At 41.8% G+C, this 19,710-nt stretch overlaps 1 protein-coding gene across 6 annotated transcripts in view; it reads right to left on the bottom strand.

The window, feature by feature from the left end:
- XPO1 (exportin 1) overlaps positions 1-14,724 on the bottom strand; it is a 39,597-nt gene extending 24,873 nt beyond the window's left edge. Inside the window, exons 1-5 of one of the 6 annotated variants that reach the window (XM_075413543.1) lie at positions 14,567-14,724; positions 13,857-13,912; positions 10,009-10,140; positions 6,192-6,293; positions 2,284-2,356 (exon numbers count right to left, since the gene is read on the bottom strand). In XM_075413543.1, coding sequence (XP_075269658.1) covers positions 2,284-2,356; positions 6,192-6,293; positions 10,009-10,134 — 301 coding nt within the window. In that variant the 5' untranslated portion in view covers positions 10,135-10,140; positions 13,857-13,912; positions 14,567-14,724. Of the gene's footprint in view, positions 1-2,283; positions 2,357-6,191; positions 6,294-10,008; positions 10,141-13,172; positions 13,224-13,856; positions 14,467-14,566 lie in introns of those variants that run through there. The other 5 variants (XM_075413545.1, XM_075413544.1, XM_075413547.1 and 2 more) reach the window with 5 other exon arrangements.
- Positions 14,725-19,710: the final 4,986 nt, after the last annotated feature.

The following is a 19,710-nucleotide window of genomic DNA, read 5'->3' as shown; positions in this document are numbered from 1 at the left end:
TACTACCAGCCAGTATCATCAGCCAAAAAATTAAGAAACCAATCATCACTACAGACCAGATGAAACTAGATTAGAGATGAAACACTGATTCTCCCTCCTACACCATTGAGGCCAAGATGCATCAAATGTCATGGTACACTAATATATTTGGGTCCTCTTCTATTGATGCACAGGAGAAACAAGACAAGTAAAAGCCAACTAACTCAATTCCCCTAAAATGTGAGGATAAAAGTCAATTTTGCAACCTTAGTTTGGTTCTGTAAAAGGGAAAATACTTTAAAAGGTTGAACTAAAGACGTGTTAGGATGAAGAATTTTTTTTCCTCTGGAGTCTTCAGAAGAAGTACAAAAGTCAGGAAAAATACGAACAGAATACTTCAAGTTGATTGCACAACTACAGACAGTAACTTTATTTTGCATTGTAATGTATTGAGCTATAGTTATCATATCTTCTCAGATGACAGGAACCAGTCAAACAGTACTACCATGCCTACAAGCAGAGTAGTAACAAAAATCTAAAACACCAATTCAAATATATCAGATCCTCAATTCATTTAAGCCATGTATCCAATATTATCTTGCATCTGAAGAACGGATCAGATGACATGACCCAAAGCACAGCCAGTGCCCTCTTCCTACCACTGCTATTTCTCATCTATTCTGTGTATTAAGAGCATGCCTTTTTAAGACTTCTCTGATTCATATTCTGTACTTGGCACTTGTTCAGTTCCAAACTATCAAGCCTACCTCTGTGACATCTCCTATTCTACTACACCTCACTTCACCAGCGGGCAGTAGTAAGCTAACTGCTTCCAACTACGGACTCCTTGCTTTTCTCCTGCTCTGCTCCCACAGCCAAAAACTTCAGGAGAACAACTTCCAAATGCTGAAACTAAGTGCTCATAGCCAGGAATGTAACAACATATGAGTAAATTGAGAGACTCTAATTATTAAAAGCACGCAGAAGACTGAAAATCAGAGTGCTCCCTTAGTTTCTCAAAAAGGACGTCTGTGTTTGAGCATAAGTTGAAGCTGTTCCCTAGAAGCCTGCAAGTCCATTTCCAACAGCAGAATGAATGTGAAACTTTACTTCCGCTTTCAAGAAGAACTACGCTTTATCTGTCAACTTGTGGTTGGAAGGAGTGGGGGGAAAGGTGAGAAAAATAATAATCACAAAAATGTGGAAGTCTCCCTCTACACATTTGTCTTCATCAACATTTACAACTATGTTTTAATCAATATAGTTTCAGGATCTAAGCACTGGCAATAAAAATTCAAAGCACATCTTAGCATCGTTAATAAAAGCTCACAGCAGAACACAGAAATTGGAGTAACTTGAACGAGTTCCAAAATCAGCTTTTAGGAAAAAGCCAAGTATAGAATGGTCACAACATTCAATGTCAAGAATTTAAAAGTAGTTGTACTTAATGTTTTGAAGTCCAAGTTATCATAATTTGACAGAAGGCTAAGTGAACAAGCACTAATCCTGTACCATAGGTACTTACACTTCCTATAGTTAATGTCTAAAATTCAACACACATTGCAGGCTTTAAGGAAGGGAGGGAAAAAACAAAACACAGCATTTATTTTAAGACTTCCAGATTCCTTGCAATGACAGAAGACTGGGGTTTCCCTACACTGCACTTCCAATTACAGCAATCTAGCTTCATATACACGTACACGAATTAAAAGCAGAATTTATAGTATCTCATTGCCTAGAAGAATGAATGATCATTAACAGATAAGACTATGCCTTTACTTCATGTTTCTATTTTTACATAATTATGACTGCTTACAATTTAAAAAAAAGTCACATAAATCTACACATGCTACCAGACAGACCAGAGTCTACCAGAAAAATGACAGCATACTGGTGGGGTGGCATACACAGCCCAGACATGCTGAAGAAAGCCTCCTGTGCCAAGTACAGAGAATCGAAACCTCTACCTCAAAGCTAGAAGCTAACTTCAGAAGCTGCCTAGGGTTAGACCTCTTTAGGCCTGTAAGTCAGTACACCACTTAAGCAATGATGTTTCAAAATCATCAGTCACACCTCTTACCTTCCCATGCCATTTACAGAATTTCAGGTGCTCACCATCCCACTGAGACCATTATCACGAAAGGGAAAGACATTGTTTCATCATCCAGAAAAAACAGATGGTCTTACTACATGACAAAAAGTTAGTAGCCTAACTGTATGTGAAGCTGAAAATTACTGACATGGAGACTGACAGTCTAAATCTCAGTTATTACTGAAGGGGAGAAGACAAAAATCCCTCCTTACCTTCACACTGGTTCCTTGGAAGAATCTTCCATCTTGTTTTTATCACATTTTCCAAGATTTGCAGTCCATAATACTGAAATTGGAGAAGAACAAAATGTGAGTACATTACTGTAGGACTAACTTACTTTCAGGACTCTCATTCAGACATTCACACTTAACATCTAAGACTTCAAGATTATTAAACTAAGGATTTTATTAAATATGTGTCTATTCACCCATTTACTGAAGTTTCATGCATTTTTTTTCTTTCTTGTTTTATTTTTCACTATACTAAGTCCTGCTGTTTGATCATGCTCACACGGGGGTGGGGAAGGAATAATGAATAGCCCCCTGGCAGACAATTTTGGCTATCTGGAGAACAGAAAGTAGCAGCCAGATATGACTTTGCATCATAAATGACTGCTCACATGTTCAATACAACCAGGCTCCCAAAATATTTAGCAGCTTGGATGGTCTCAAGCTTCCTATCGTTCCTCTAAGAGCTGAAAAAAAAAAATTTTTGCTTAGCATCACATGTCCTGACACTGACACTTTCTAAAGAAACTATTTTCCAAACTTCGCTGGTGTGTTACTTTAGGAACAGCAAGACAACCCACAGGTTTCTTTAAATTTCAATACCCACCCCAATATGGCAGCTATTTCTACTATTTAAAGACGAACTTTTGTGCTCAGTCAAAGAATAATAAAAATGTGAAAAAAACACTTCAGAAATCCTTCTACCTTTCAGGAATGCCTTCCTACATTCTAACCCAAAACGGTTACATTTGTGAAGTAATCGGTAATGCCAGTCCCTCTGCCCATTTGTCCCTACTGCCAACTCATAGTAACAGGGAAAGAAGTTTGTGATGATATAATAAAAAAACTTTAGTACGTAAAACCCCATTAGCATGAATTGACAGGAGAGAAAAGAGGACAAGGGGTTTTGCATTTACTTTATCTGCAGTGGATTAGGAAGGAAAAAGTATCACATAAATGCCTGAAAGGCAAACTCAAGTTTTCACAGTTAAAAAGTTTGGCTGAGAATAAGAGTTCCTCTTTAAAATGGTTAGTTGATATACAAAGTAGAATCATTAGTATTTCAACCAAAGGGATCATATAAACTTAAATTTAATTAAAAAACACAATGTAGACTGTCCCAAGCTACATTGTATTAAAATACCATTTTTGCTGTTCTCACCTTAGCATTACCTACGTCCCTTTGCTTCTCTATCCAACCCAAGTTCCCGCAAGCTCCACATGTACATCCCGCATTTGCAAAATAGTCTGTCACCTTCCAAAATTTTGGGCAGCAAGAAGAATTATGCATTAACAGAAAGTTGGCAGGGTGTTTTTTCCTCCATGGTCAGCAGCAGAATTTTATCAACTAGATTTTAATCCGAATATTTACTTCATTACTTCTCATAAAAGCTAAGTGAAATCAAGTGAATGTTCATGTAGGAAAATACACCAAAACATTCTTAAGCAAAATGCTTCACCAAAAGTTATTTCAGACACTGCTATAGAATTATGCACATCATCTGCACCTGACCCAGGCTCACAATACAAAACATACTTACAAAAAGCTTCTAACAGTACCAAAAGTATCAGACAGTGCTAACTTCCCTGAGGCAGATCTAAACTCTAGTTAAATTTCTAGATTCTACAGGCACACGTATCAACAGCCGTTTCAGATAACAGCTAACCAAAAATGTTAGTTTTGCTTCCAAACTTTCTTGCCCAAGTCAACTTATTTGACTTTTGAGACCAGAACAGCAAGTCTGGTTTCATTTTACAAAAGCACTAGATGAGCAAAAAAAACAAAAAAACACAAATTAAAAATCCTGACATAAACTAAGGACAGACCACATCTTTAGTCCTTTTGCTTCCCCACTTAAGATTTCCTCTGAGTCAAAGAAAAGGACAGATATCTCTAGCAATTTGCCATTATCTCCTCAAATATATAATTCAGATTCATGTACCTTAAACTGTGAAAAGGTTCATGCTGTCTAGGTTTCTACTCATTCTTTTTTACACATGTGACTTCAACTCTGTCGTCTCCTAGTATATTGTTTATCTCTTCCTCAGTACTAGTAATATTCATTTTTCCTAACACTCACACATGAAATGAAATGGCAGCAGTAATAACATCACTGTATACAATCTTCACCTACACATCTTTCTTGCATACCATGTCTGAAGGCTTCATCAGCCTGCCTGGACACTCTGCAAGGGGCTTTCTGGGGTTTTTTTATTTTATTTGTAGGCTTCATTCGATTTGCTGATTTTAATTTTGGCATTTCCCTGATAATGAAATACAGCAAGCCCCAAAAAAGTCACTGACACCAATTATAAGCTTTGCCATTTGAACTATCAGAAGCATATTTTTTAAGCAACTATTGCAACAGTGCATGCAAATATATTTGAGCTGCACATAAACCAGAAGTCTTTCAAAATTAATTTGCTCTTGGTTTGCTTATTTCTAATTGTCTAGTAGCAATCCACTGCTCAGTTATGAAGATGAGGGACAGGTAACAGCAAAGACTGAAAAAAAGCATTAAATGATCCCTATGGCAGAAATTTCTATGGTACCCTTATTACTTACTCTATGCACCAAATCCCTTTCCCTCCCACCTCCCATGAAACAAAACAATTGATGAACAGAATTCAGTTAAAGGGAATCAAAAGGGTAGACCTTGTGGAGGCCTGCCGTCAAAGCCTAGCTGTGTCAGTTGCACAGGAAGACACCCCTTTTCTTCCTATTACAAGCAATCAACATAATGGAACATTATGATTAATATCAGGTAGTGTTAACAGCTTTAATTAAAGAAAAAATATGACTGCATAAAAGCCAAATGTCATAGTGCATAAATTTAGCACCAAATCATTTGCAATTTATGTAAATTGAAGAATTCTTTACCTGTTGCTTTCTTTCTGTTCCTCTAATCATCTCATTTTTCACAAGACAAATTTGAGATTTTAAAAATACTGTTGATAAATCAACTTAAACATTAGTAATGTCTGTCAGTATAAAAAGCAAAGTTCACCATGCAAGCAAACAAGCAAACACTGTTAACTTAAAGGTTAGCACTTTGAGGAAGTTCTTTAAATTGTTCCACCCTAAACTTCAGAGAGCAATAAAAAAAAAAATGGAACTCTTTCATGAATACTGCCTGATTTCAGAAGCCATCCAAACATGACTATTTTCTGTTCGAACACAGTGTGTATCAAGCAGAAAAACATGCATGTCAGTTATTTGAGATAATAATCATCAACTTAAGACAGTGAAAACACGTTTCGATCAACTTTTCTGTTCAAACTTCAGAAGTCTTAGGTAAAGCATTTAGAATTGTAGAAAAAAAATCTGAATGGTGCCCATTTTAGTCTCTACCATGATGGATGGATTTAAAACAGCAGTACAAGGCAAATGTGTTCTGCATATTAGTAAAGACTAACCTCATACTACAAAGAGTTTGGAGTGCTTAACTTTCATTACCTAGGGAAAAACTCCTCAGTTATGTGCAGATGGCTCTCACTGTGTTCAAAAACAGCCAAGCACTTATCCAAGGACAAAATGTGGCTCTAGGTGACTTTTCATTGCTCAGATGTCTACAGACACACGCCAGTCTTTGGAACTGGTATTATGCCTGCATACACCTTCAAAAAAAAAACCCCGTTTCCAATTTAGTGCTTCCTTTCTTTTTTTTTTTTTCTTCTTTTTAAAAAAAGGAGAAAAACTCTTGTCAACTTAAAAGGAGGTTTAAATATTTTGCCTATTTACAGTTCTTGTTTAAAGCCAACTTTGGGAACAAGACAATAAAGAAAAAGTGGTTTGAATCAGGAAAGTCTATGGCTAAAAATGAGATACCTTCCTCAAAGTTTATGGATGGAAGAAAGAGCAAAACCAAATAAATAAAAGTTAATTTGCTTACTTTGGTATTCATGTTCTGAGAGAACTCCAAAATAGTATCAACTCTTGTCCACGCATCCGGATGTTCTTTTAAGTGAGTCAAGACTTCCTGTGCCATTCTTTGCTAGAAGGAAGTTTGATTTAAGAAAAAAAAAGCTTAGTATTAAATTATTTAAGAAATTATATACTGTCAGTGAAGACGTTAATATGTAACACATCTTTAAATCACTTATCCAAGAGTTAGGCAGAACTCAATTAGGAGTAAAAGTCCCTTAAGCTTCCTTCCATGTCTATTAGTAATCAAATTCCAAAAATACCTTGATGAAAGCCAGACATTTACTTACTTCCACTCTTCCATACAGAACGATTCAACTAGACCAGCAGTGAACGTGTGAGAACAGCACAAGTTATAGGGAAAACATACTAGGGAATGAAGTTTTCGCCCATTCAAGAAAGTAACCTACATAAAATTTTATTCAAGTGCACCCAAAAACTTTCTAGTTCTGCTGGAAACATTCATATAAAATGACAGCTTTAAGGAGTACTATATTATGCTGCAAAATTGTTGATGTAGGTAGGAACTGTTCATTTTATTTTGAAGAACCACAGCGCAGAGCATTAGAGGTCTCCAATCCCCTGCTTCCGAGGAATCTCTTGATGTATCTATCAGCTTACAAAACAATAATAAAAACTGACTGAGGGGGAGGGAGCTGGTCATGCTAATGGTTTATTCTTCCTTGGGACTGACATTAGCAATTATTGTACTACATACTATGGTTTCAGTAACTTGCAAAATCTCATCTGAAGCAATTACACACTGAAATGGCTGAATTCCTGTAAGCTCTCCTTTTCAAAAGCCTGGATGTCTATAAGCATTTTCTTAGGGAGCCAAATAATTTTAACTGTTTCCAAAAATGCAGTGTACTGACAAATCTGGCTGTAAATTGTATCAGACACCGCCTTACTAACAAGATGAACATTTTACATCACAATTAACAGAACTTAGTTCATTCTTTCACTGCACTGTAGAGCCAATTCAATGGAATTACAAGGCAGTTAAAGCTTTACTTTAGGATTCACTTCAACATTTAAAACTTACTACAGCTATGCAGATTCTAGTCTGCTACAAGAACGTAGTCTATGCAGATTTCTAGTCTGCTAATCACCAACTGGTCTAAGAAAACATGTATTTTCAGTAAGACAGAAACCCAATCCCATCACAACCCAAAATCTATATGCATACAATGCAAAAAACAAAGTGGGTATGGGATTTACCAAATTAAAACTGAAAGCTACTAAAGTAAAGAGCAAGGATGTACAAGCAATGATGCCTAAAACAGCCGTACAATACTGGAATCACTATGTAATATAATTGAGCACAGTGAAGCAATTCCCAGTCTGATACCAACTTTAACTAGCAAGTAAATCCCTGTAGATTTGGTATGGAGAAGTACCACATAAATATTCCTTTTAAGTCCAAAAGCAGTACAACTATATTCTCAAAGTATGACATCAGACCTTAAAAAAAAAATCCGCACTTTTGAAGCACTTTAGTGTAAGAGGGAAAGTATAGCTGTATTACTTCCAGATTCTACCTGGGTGTGTTTTCATACTGGCCTCCACAGTGCTTCTAAATACTGGTGACATATCACAGGAACAAATTTCAACACCAACAAAACACAGATGCTCAATATCCTTCTCTCAAGCACTGACGAGTTTACTCTTATACCCATTAATCCTTATTCTGAGTATCAATTCCTGTAGTTTCATAAAAAAAGTATAAATTTAACAGCAATGCTTAATCAAGATCAAAGCCTCACTGTGTCGTTGCTACCAAAATCAGTTCACAAATTATCCTTCTGGATACGTGAAGGTCTAACAGACCAATGGAATTAAGAGTCTGGGATGGGTCCAAGTAAACATCTGAGTTGTCTCAAGTCTCCCTAGTCATGTGTTGCACTGGGGTGGGGTTGGGGACATTCTTTTCAGAGAAGTATACAAAAAGCTGAGAACAGAAAAAAAACTTAAAAGTCTGGGACAGAAAAGAGCTTCTTTCTTGCCTGATATAGATCAGCAGGTAACAGTTTTGCAAGCAAGAGGCAGGAATTAAGCAGTGGGAGGACACAGGTGAATCTGAAAGCAAGCTCAGCATGGACCATCCAAGCTGCGTTCTAAACCTCTTTTACCCTAACATTACCCTCTCTATTCTAGGCAAACCATTGTTCATCTCCCAGTTTTAATATTTAGCCTCCTCAACCTCTCTTATTCCTGTCACCCTTTAAGTCATGATTTGAGCTGTCAGACTCCACAGAGCAGCATTTTTTCCTGCAGAAACTTCTGAACTCCTCGAAAGAGGGAAGAGTTCACAGACTGACTGAAATCTGCCTCCACCTTTGGAAATATACTAAAATAACAAACCAAATCTTCATTGAAGTGACACATACTAGTACACGTATTTAAAATAGGTTTATATCATAATTCACTTTTGCTAGTTAAGTGCCACCTCTTCAATTTTTGCTTCTTATTCCATTAGTTTTCTAAATACCAGAGACTATACCCAGCTGTCTTAACTGAAGCAACTTCTCACAATACCAGAACAATGGCAATTGGATCACTGTATTTAGCGTTAATCCTCTATTCTTCTTATAAAACTTCCCAACTTTTTAAACTCCATTCCAACCAAACAATACTATAAGCACCACCTATCTTGTAAGGCAGTACAGTAAACAAACATATCACAAAACAAGCACTCACAAGTCCACAGTTTTAAGACAAAAGCTACAAGCAGTTTTCTGTCATACAATCATTTAAAGAACTACAGCTGGTAACTACCTGAATTTAGGAAACTCAAAATACAAGTATTTCAGAACCTGTAGGAAAAAGCTTTTTTCTTTTTTTTTTCTTTTTTTTTCTTTTTTTTTTTTTTGAGAGAGACACACACAAAACACCTATAGGCAAGTATATTATTGTTTATTCTAACAGCTGGAAGAAATAGAAAAGCCTCAGATACTTTTTAATTTACTACTTATTGTTGTACAAGAATATCTTGGGTGCCCAACACAAACTCCAAATTTGTTAAGCATGAACAATTAAAATCTGCCAGAAGAGGAACTATGCCAACACCCTTGTAGCAATACTTGGTTTCAACATTTAAGTCTTGTTTCCAAAGTACTTCAAGAAATAGGTAACAGCAATACAAGACTCACTCTCAAGACAATATATGCAAACACACAGATGCACACATCCCCCAGTTTAAACTTAAGACTTCACAATCAGCATGAAGTCCAAAGAAAAGAGTGCAAGAACCTGTGCAGACAAACAGTAATGGGGGAAAAAAAAACTTAGACACAAGAAAGGACCAACTCTTCTCTTAAAGACGTGTGACACTTCTTTGTAAGTACAAATATAGTAACAACATCATTAAGATTTTTCTTTTAAATACAGTCCTTCAGTGAAGCCCAGGTTAAGTCTATGGCTTCACAATCCTGTCCATGGTAATAAATAACAGGTAGCTTAGACCTTCCTGAAGAACTAAGTCAGAGAAGGCAAGCTGCAAGCAGAAGTGCCCTTACCAAACTGTACTTGCTTATACCTTTCAACAGCAGAAGGCACGCCAGAAATCAACACACACTAAACTAACATTTTTTCCTAAGTGTCATTTCAATGTTCATTACATGAGGCCTACTTTTAAATCGGGGCACATGAATTACTGATGATTTTCCAGTCACTAGCAGAGTAAATTCACCAATATTACTGATTTTTATTGAAGTGAATTAATTGCTCAATTGACTTGTTATAAGGGTAAACACGGTCAATAAACATAGCTTAGTCCACATTACCTGTGCACCTTCTCCATGGTACAAACAGTTCACCACATTGTCCAACAGATTGATATCCAGTTTCTGGTTAAAATCCAGCAGCTGACGAGCTGCATGGTCTGCTAACATTGTCATAATTGCTGGCATAGATTACTGCAAAATAAATTAAAACATTTTGATCAATTTATAAGAAATTATTATTAAATGTAGTTGTAAAGCAAGTGCTTCAACTTCAGCAACATAATTCGAATGAGATGAGCTATGTTAGCAGTACTAAATAGCACTGAATACAACACGCCTTCAGTTGCTTAGCAAGTAGCAGGACAAACTCTGAAAAAACCACACATCACTACTCCAACTAAATTCTCAGGGTCTTCAGCAGGTGTATAATACATAGTAACAGTCTGACTAGTCAATGGGATGTATTATCAGCAAGATAAAACTTATTTCAAAGCAGGTATTAACCCCTACCAGACCCTACATGTGTAAACCCATAAATCTGCTGGTAGCAATACCTAGTGTCATTATAACCCAAACCCATATGAGCAATCTCAGTCGAATTTTGCGTTTCCAAGGCCAACATCTGTATTTAGAAGATCAGTTCTAAAAGCTTGTAAACAATTGCTTATGGAAGTGAACTGTAATCTATATACACAGTAGGAAATTAGCCACAGGGCATTCTTCCAATACTCGGGGTGGGGGGGAAACACAAGTTAACTACATACAAGTAAAAAGTTACCATCGAACCATCGAAACTAAGTTGACTGTTTGAAGGCACTTTGAGAGGATGAAGTAAGGGGACTATTAAGTCAGCAGGTCACTCCGTGTACCACATTAGATCACTTCAAACTGAAATGGAATTCTACTGGCGGTTTCAAGTCCCATAAAACCAGCATCAACTCTTTGTCCTAGACATAGCAGCCTCGATATTATGCAAAGGAAGTCAGGTGGGCTGTGTGTGATTGTGGGTGTTCATAAAAGATGCTTACCAGCCAGAGACTGGTACAAGATAAAGGCAATCGTGAAAAGCAAGAATATAAGCCAGGAACCACTGAATTGTGGATGGCAAATTATGCTCCAACCTTTTCACATCACCCCCCCCCCCCCCATGTTGCAAGCACCTGATCAAGTTTATTGCCCTTTCTCACAGCCACTGGCAACTGTAACACATAGTCCTTCCCTCTCCTCTACAGCATCTCTACCATTCACCCTCCTTTTCAGCACCTTCCATAAAGCTACAGATCTCATACAAAGCTGCTCACTTGAGAAACAGACAGAAGTCGAAACTGCAAGATCACTCAAAAAGTTACACTAGAGCTATCTGCATACTCAGAGATACAATTTGAAACTCTTCCAGAAACACCACCCATACGCCCACCAACTCCTTTAGAGTCAGCTAGAAGTCGAATTTGCTCTTACTAAATAACTTCATGTGAAAATAAGAATTCATTTTATGCCTTACATCTTGAAGTCATTCTCACAAGAGCAAGACAAACCTGTGTCTCAACCCAAGTAATTACTAATTAAGTGAAAGTCCTACAGTAGCACAAAGAAAATCTTTTGTTTAGAATGCGTATCTGCAAGTAGTGTCAAGCAATTTTGTTTACTTCTATACAGAAGACATTAACTTCAAAAAATGAACATATTAATTGTATTTTGAAGTGAAAAATCCATCTCAATATCCAGTCAGCCTTTTTACAACATCTACCCTGAAAAACAGAAAGAAATAAACATTCAGTAGAAACAGAAATAAATTAAAACTAACACTCCACATCTGTCCTCCCCCACACACACACTCCTAAAGTTTTCAGAATTGTAGTGTTAAGTATGGAAGCAACAAACAAAACATCACAGGAGGCCGATTTCATTCTTTTAACTCAGAAGGACACTTGAAAATTTCATCTGGCAGAGAGGCTGCAAGCAGCACTACTAGAAGGAAAATGCACCAATTCATATGCTCTTCAGCTGAGAGCAGTTAATACTCCCACCAGACAGGTCTGCTTTCAGGCATACCCCTTTTTGTTCCCATCTGGCCTCCACGGTTGAACCATGAGCCAGGAAAGCAGCTTTCAAACTACAACAAATGCCATAAATCAGCTATTCCTCAGGTAAGGCCATTCATTTCAGATTTAAGCCTCTTTCGGTGGTTTTGACACAGCCCTAAGAACACAAACGATGAGCCACGTGACCAAGACAAGTTATTAACCACATGGAAGCAGAAAGGAAATGTTTTGAATAGGGCCCTTTGCCACTCCCAGCATTATCTTCAAAATGACCCTACCTAACTCACAAGCTGAAATACAGAAATGGCGGCTTTGTAGTCAATACCAACTACAATGAACTCGATTTCCTACTCTTAACAGTGTAGCCACATGAAGCTTATAATCTTTCATTTACTATAATCCTATACTTTCTTCCCCATCGTGCCTGAACCCCTGAAGAGGTTTAAACCTCTGCTCTAAGTACCACCACAAATCAATTCCTCAACACTGCCAATAAATGGGGAAACAGAAACAAAAGAAGAGAAAGAGTTTAAAAACAAACAAACAACCGCTGAACTACAACACAGCAAAAATCTGACATCTACCGAAGGTCACAAGAACTGCATTTACAGCACTGTTTACATAGCTATCCCAACTCCCAATGACCCCGGACCTTCAAGTTTAACACAACAGTTACCTTACTATGATATACCCGATTAATTTCAGCATGTAGTGCACAGGAATACATTTTAATAGTAAGAAATGAAGAAATGTTGAGTATTCACAGTGAACCCTAGAGCACCTTTATTAAAGCCCATTTGGGGCAGCGATTTAAGAAAAAAAAAAAAAACCCACAACACAGAAACCCTGGGAGAATCACTCTGCCCCACATCCAAGCACGCAACTCCGCTACTGAAAGCAAGCGAATTACCGCCCCTCTACCCTCGTCTAACGAATTAGTTGCATCACTTCTAAATTCCTCAGATGCACGGTAGGACATGGATCACACCACAAACGCATTCCCATTATAGTCAACGCACTCACACCGAAACGATTCCTTCCCTCGCTACGTTATACACACACGTGCCCGCCTACGAGATGAAGGAACACTGCTTCGCAAACATCTGCCCCACACCTCGGAGCCTTCATCTTCGGCACGGCCGCGCCCGACACGGAGCGCCCCCGCAATGACCTCACACCCACCCAGCGCGGAGGCCCTGCCTTCCCCCGCTCCCTCCGCAAAGCCGCGGCCGCGCTGCTCCCCAACGGGCAGCGCCCCGCCTCACCGCTCCCCCAGCAGAGGCAGGGGCGGCGGCGGCGGCGGCGCCCCGGGCGGGCGCGCGGGCCGGGGCCCTGCGGCGCGCGGCGGGCCCGCGGCGGCACAGCCCCTCCCTCTGCTCTATACAGGGGCCCTCACGTGATCCAGGCGGACGTTTCAATACTGCTGCACAGACACACAAAAATATTTCTGGAAACTTCCACTCCTAATAATTTACAGATTATGTCCCTAGTCTCGCCTGTACCAATCCCAGCCCCCTCGGAACGAGTATCAGGCCCCCGCCGACGGCTCCGGCAGCGGCTCCCCGGCCCTCCCCGCAGGCCCCGCGGAAGGCTCTGCGCTCCCTTCAGCCGCCGGCCAGGCCTAGGATGCTCGTACCCCACACCCGATTTTAAACACGCACCCGGCCCCTCCGGGTTTCTCCTCGCGGCCCACTACGCCTCTCCCTCCCCGGCCAAGACGCTGCGCCCTCCGCACGGGCACACGCGCGGCCGTTCCCCTCCTACGGCCCCGCACCTTCCCCCAAGCGTTCTCCCCTTCGCCCCCCCTCCCCCCGTTACTCATCGCAATCATCCCCCCTCCTCCCTGCAGCCTGAGCGCTTACTTACCTAGGTGTTTCTTACAGCCTCTTCCTTCAAAAAGTAGGGGTTGGTGAGCGAAGTTTCTAACCACACGTCAAAAAAAGGAAAATAAAAAAAACCCCACCAAATATAACCCTCTCCCTCAAATCAACACAGAAAAGAAGAAGGGGGGGGGGGGGGAAAGACGAGGGCAGCCCCCTCCCCACCGGGCGGGCGTGACCAGGGCCACTCCTCTCCTCCCGCACTACCCCTTGGCAAGCCTGCCTCGGCCCTACGGCACCAGGCGCCCGGCAGAAGCCTGCGACCCCGGGCGGGGCGCTCCCGTCGGCGCTTTCCCCTCAGCCCAGGAGCAAGGCCGCCCGCCGTCGGGCGCGCAAGAGACGGGGCGCGCTTCCCTCCTCTGGCTCCGGGATGAGAGAAGGGGGTCGGCACAGGGGCTCCGGCCTCCCAAGGCCCCTAGTAGGAGGGGGGGAAACTTCTACCTTCCTCGTGGCCCTGGCTGCCACAGCTCCGGCTCGGCGGGGCCCTGGCCCTCTCTCCCGCGTCGCTGGCTGCCCAGGCCTGAGCCCGTGCGGGTGGGTCTCTCGCTAGTCCTGTTGCTGCCGCCCTCCCCTAGGCCTGGCTGACGCTCAGTGCACCCCCATTTCCACCCTCCCCCAGCTGGCACTAAACTTTGCCCCCTCAGCTGCGCCGGCGGCTCCCCCCGGCGGGCTCCCCTACGAGCAGGTCACACGCACAGCGGCAGAAGCAGCGGTGGTAGCAGAGACTGAGCGCGGAGCGTCTCCCCCTCCTAATGCCACAGACTCGGAACCGGCTCAAACCGGTTCAGACTGGGAGATTCCATCTCGGTTTAGTTTTCAGCCCATGGCGCCTCGGAGCGTTTGGAAACCTCAGGCCTCCGCCCAGCCGCCGCTCCCATTGGTCCTGAATCATGCCGCCGCGCAAGCGGCCTCCGCGCTTATTGGGCGGAGGGCCTGTCGATCCGCCGCCCGCCTCGGAGGGGCGGAGGGAGCGAGAGGCCGCGGGTGGGGGGTAAGATCAAGGGGATCCGCCCCCTCTCCAGCCGCTTTTTGGGCGGGGGGGCGGGGGGGGTGGGCCGCTGCTGGCTGACAGGCCGAGCTGAACTGTCACTCAAAGGCGGACCCCGCCTTCAGCTCGCAAACTGCGGGTGCAGGTCTTGTCGCGTTCTGGTTGGTCGGCTGCTGGGTGCGACGCGCGTGTTTAAGCGCGGCTTTCAGGGACGCTGAGGGGAAGAGAGCGCGCGCGTGGCGAAAGCGGGAGAGGCAGTGGCGACCGTTGAGAGCCGTGGGCTTGTGCCTGGGGGTGTGGGGGCCCTCGAGGAGAAGGGGCTTTCGCCCTGTTCGGGAGGGCTCCAGGTGCACTCCGGGTGGTGTACCGTTAGCGCTGAGGCGCTGTTCCCGTGGGAGTGCAGTGATGAGATGGGGGGAGTCGCCCGCCCGGCGATTCGGCACAGTCTGAGGGGCGGACTGGTGCTGTGTGGCTATGGCGGGCCTTACCTCACGGTTTTGCTCAGGAGCAGGGATGGGCAGTGAGGTGGGTGGTGAGCCCACGGATGGGGGGCTGCTTTGGTGTCGAGGCCAACGGCTGGTTAAATGCTCAGCTGTAAGGGGAGGGCTGTGTGGACAGGAGGAGCAACAGTGAGGGGTAGGTGCTGGCTTACCCCTTACCCAGGCAGTCCTGTTCCTTCCACTAAGACCTGTGAAGGTTGGATGGGTGGCGTGTGTCCCTTCCTCTACAGTGCATATACTCACCAGGTATCCAGCTTGCTACAGCAGCTGTGTTTCTCAGTCTTGCAGCCGCTTTTCAAGGTGCAGTTCAGGCAAGGTGGGTTTGCCCACAGCTAAGAGAAAGCTTGAACTGTCTGAAGAATGCTCATCTACCAGATGTGAACAGGGGTGATCTCACGGCAGAGACTGGCTTGGTGGTGGTGGCACACACTCAACAGGCTATGGTTGCGTGTCTCACACCTGAAGGAGTGGAAAACTGTGCTTATGAACTTCCAAATGGAAAAATGCTTAGGAGTTGTGTAGTATATACAAATATGCTGTAATGCAGTTTGTGTTCAGTGAAGGTACTTGGTACCTCTGCATGCATTTCAGAAACCTTATTTCCTTGTTTGAAAAAGTAGCTATAGCAAACTTATAAAAATTATTGATTTCTATGAGGAGGATAATATGAAGTATTTAAACATTCTAGGAACAAGCTTTGCAGTTTTCATCACCTAGTCTGAAGCAAAATTTCATTTTTTATTATGATTTTGGGACAGCAGTACACTGTCAGCAAAACTTCTTATAGAAGTGATACTTTAGATTTGTAGAATGCCATGTCCTTTTGGTAGCAGACAAAGGGAACTTGCTCTGTAGCACTGTGAGATAGTGTTCACCTGTGCTGGGGCCAGCTGTATGGGAGGGAAGGTAAGGCTTAAGGCCTTTTGCAGAGTTGAAAAGAAAAAAAAATTTGTGCTTTCTTGTGTGTGTTCAGCTTGAGACTTGCTTTCAGAAATGCTGAGTTCTGCTTACAAAACCAAAGTCTTTTTACATTGTCCTAATCTCTTTCCTGAACTGAAAAAACCTAAGCCTACAGTTGTCTTTGAGAAACTGGACAAAACTTTTGGTTTTGCTCTGGTAGGTTTTTTTGGGGGTGGGTTGTTTGGTGTTTTTTTCCAAAGTGGAAGCACAGCCAAGATCTGGAAGTACTAGTAGTGGCCTTTTGGAAAGGTTTAAATTGTTCATAGCAGGAGGTTATCGGTTCCCTAGTGCATTTGTTTCTTTAACTGAGGCTGCTTTTGAGATCACAGTCCAAAAAGGAGATATTTTACGTAATTTATACTAGATACTAGGCAATGATGTGATACGTTTCCTGTTTGAACAGGCACTTCCTCACTGGTAGTGAACCACCGAAGAGAGAGTCTGTCAAAGATAAACCAATAGATTAAAGTTCAGTACTAACACTGTAGGACTTAGGGCGGAATCATGCAGAAAATCTCAAGTAATACAAATAAGGATCACTGCTAACTTGCCATTGATGTGAAGTTTGTATCCTAGCAGAAAGGAACTGGACAGTTAGGGACTATGCTGTTGCTACTAAGTCACAAAAAGAAAACTCAAATTGTATATTTTTGAAGTCTTTCTGTTAGCTTTCCACCTCTACATGTAGTGTGTGTTTGGCCGTGAAATTACTGGATTGTGCTCAAAAATTCTATTTTTTCACTATGATTTCTTAACCCATTCCTTCTGTGAAATGTAACATTTTAGGGTTGAGCTTCTGTACTAATCACCAGATTTCTAGTAGCATGCAAATCATAACATACTTCAATAAATAAACTATAATTACATATGTTTACATTGTTTTCGTAACTATCTTTCTTGACTGCCTTACAAATTCTAAAAGTGCTGTGGGGATTCCAATTCCTCGATCTTAATTTTGTGGATTTTTTGGGAAGTCTAGGGAAATAATGCTTGTATCCAAATACACATGTTTCAGGCAGAAGTTGGAGATGCACAACCATTGCAGAGGGATCTGGACAGAGTGAATCGAAGGGCCGAGGCCAATTCTGTGAGTTTCAACAAGGCCAAAGGCGGGGTCCTGTACTTCAGTCACAACAACCCCATGCAACACTACAGGCTTGGGGGGGAGTGGCTGGAAAGCTGCCTGGTGGAAAAGGACCTGGGGGTGTTGGTCAACAGCCAGCTGAACACAAGCCAGCAGTGTGCGCAGGTGGCCAAGAAGGCCAACAGCGTCCTGGCTTGTATCAGGAATAGTGTGGCCTGCAGGAGTAGGGAGGTGATCGTGCCCCTGTACTCGGCACTGGTGAGGCCTCACCTCGAGTACTGTGTTCAGTTTCAGGCCCCTCACTACAAGAAAGACATGGAGTTGCTGGAGCATGTCCAGACAAGGGCAACAAGGCTGATGAGAGGTCCAGAGAACAAGTCTGATGAGAAGTGGCTGAGGGAGCTGCGGCTATGTAGTCTGGAGAAGAGTGGGGACCTTATTGCTCTCTACAACTACCTGAAATGAGGTTGTAGTGAGGCAGGTGTTGGTCTCTTCTCCCAGATAACTAGCTATAGGATGAGAGACAATGGCCTTGAGTTGTGTTGGGGGAGGTTTAGATTAGATATTAGGAAAAATTTCTTTACTGAAAGAGTGGTCAGGCATTTGAATAGGCTGCCCAGGAAGCTGGTTGAGTCCCTGTCCCTGGAGGTGTTTAAAAAACATGTAGATGTGGCATTTCGGAACATGGTTTAGTAGGCATGGTGGTGTTGGGTGGATGGTTGGACTTGATGATCTTAGAGCTCTTTTCCAACCTATGATTCTAATACCAATTTAGATCCTGTGTGATGTATTACTGGAGAAAAAGCCATGCCACCAGGAGAGTCGCAGGTCAGCTGGAGAGCTGGAGGGGAGGAGGAAGCGTGATGAAAAGCTGTATATCATCTGAGCTTGCCTTAGTTCAAGAAGGTGTTTGTAGAAGCTTTGTGACTCATGTTTATGTGTTGTCTCTGTAGTTAGTAAGTTCACAAATTGTGAAATTTACTGCTGTTTATAAATGAAAACTAACTTTGAGATATTTATTCTTGGAAGCAATAGTTGTTTTTAAAGCAGTCACTGCAGAGGGCTGCTTATTTGGTGGTTTTTTTTTTTTCTGTACTTAATTCAGAAGTCAAATCTCTTGGGAAAATTTTTGCAGCATTTAAGGATTTGAAGAGCTGGAATGTGGACACTCACTTTTTTATCATGCATAAAAATAACTGCATTCATCTATCATGATGGTAACAGAACTGATTTGTTTAACTTGCCTTGTTTGCCTTGCTCTGATGGGTTGGCTTGTGTAAGAATCGATAGATCTGTAGTTTTTGCAGTGTGACTTATGATTGAAGATAGCATTGTAGTTGATGCGATTCAAATAGGATGAATAGACATAGCAAGCTGTTGACGGGTCAAAAACAGGACTGTAACTCTAGCACTTAGAACAAACAGTGTCTCTATGTATGTGTTGATGTTCTAGCTAGCCCTGGTGTTCAGAACAAACTCATATAAGAGACCAAAAAGTCAGATTCTTTGACTCCTTTGGCTTGTGCTAAAGGTTTGCTTCTTTTTATTGTCTTCTTTGGTTTGTTTTTTTGGTGCAGGAGAAAAGAGTTTAAATCCTTGAAACCAGTTTATTAAACTGAATGTTAACTATTTCTATTTAAGACAGAAGAGTAGATGCAGCTTTTCACATTTTCATCAGCTATTGGTAATGCCCCAGAATGAAATGTGTTTTTAATAAATTGCAATAGTAACAAACACAATGGGGCTTAGTTTTACAAGTTTGTTAGCTAAATCCTGTACTCGAGTATGGGGATAGTTCCTAGCTCTTCTGCGGTAGGAAGCAGTATCGCTGGCTCTGCTTATCTCAAATAACGTATTTTAATCTTTCTTTCAGAAATGGCCCTCCTGTCTTTATGCAAGCTATGGCTGTAGTATGGCTACAGCTATGCTGTAGTATCAGAAAACAGAATATTTGTCTCATCTCTCTCTATAAGGAGCTAGGTAGAGGCTGATTCAGAAACTGAGGGCAGTCATGTAAAAAGCAGCTATTTTAATAGGATGAGTGCATCTGGATCTTGATTTTTCTGACAGACATACTATCAGTAGTTGTTATAAGCTTATGCTTACTGTTTTGTTACCACTGTTCCCTGTCTGTTGGCTCCTTTATTAGATGTTTAGTCTGATATTTAAGCTTTGCTGAAATCAATAGGAAAATTTGTTTGAGTTTCAGGTCACTAGTGTGCCCTGGTAGTGATAAAAGCTAACTGCATAGTAGGCTGTATCAACAGAAGCATAACCAATAGATCAAGTGAAGTGATTATTCCTCTCT

Source organism: Opisthocomus hoazin, chromosome 2 (assembly GCF_030867145.1).
Source record: "Opisthocomus hoazin isolate bOpiHoa1 chromosome 2, bOpiHoa1.hap1, whole genome shotgun sequence".
NCBI lineage: Eukaryota > Metazoa > Chordata > Aves > Opisthocomiformes > Opisthocomidae > Opisthocomus > Opisthocomus hoazin.
This window is presented reverse-complemented; position numbering and strand designations above follow the sequence as displayed.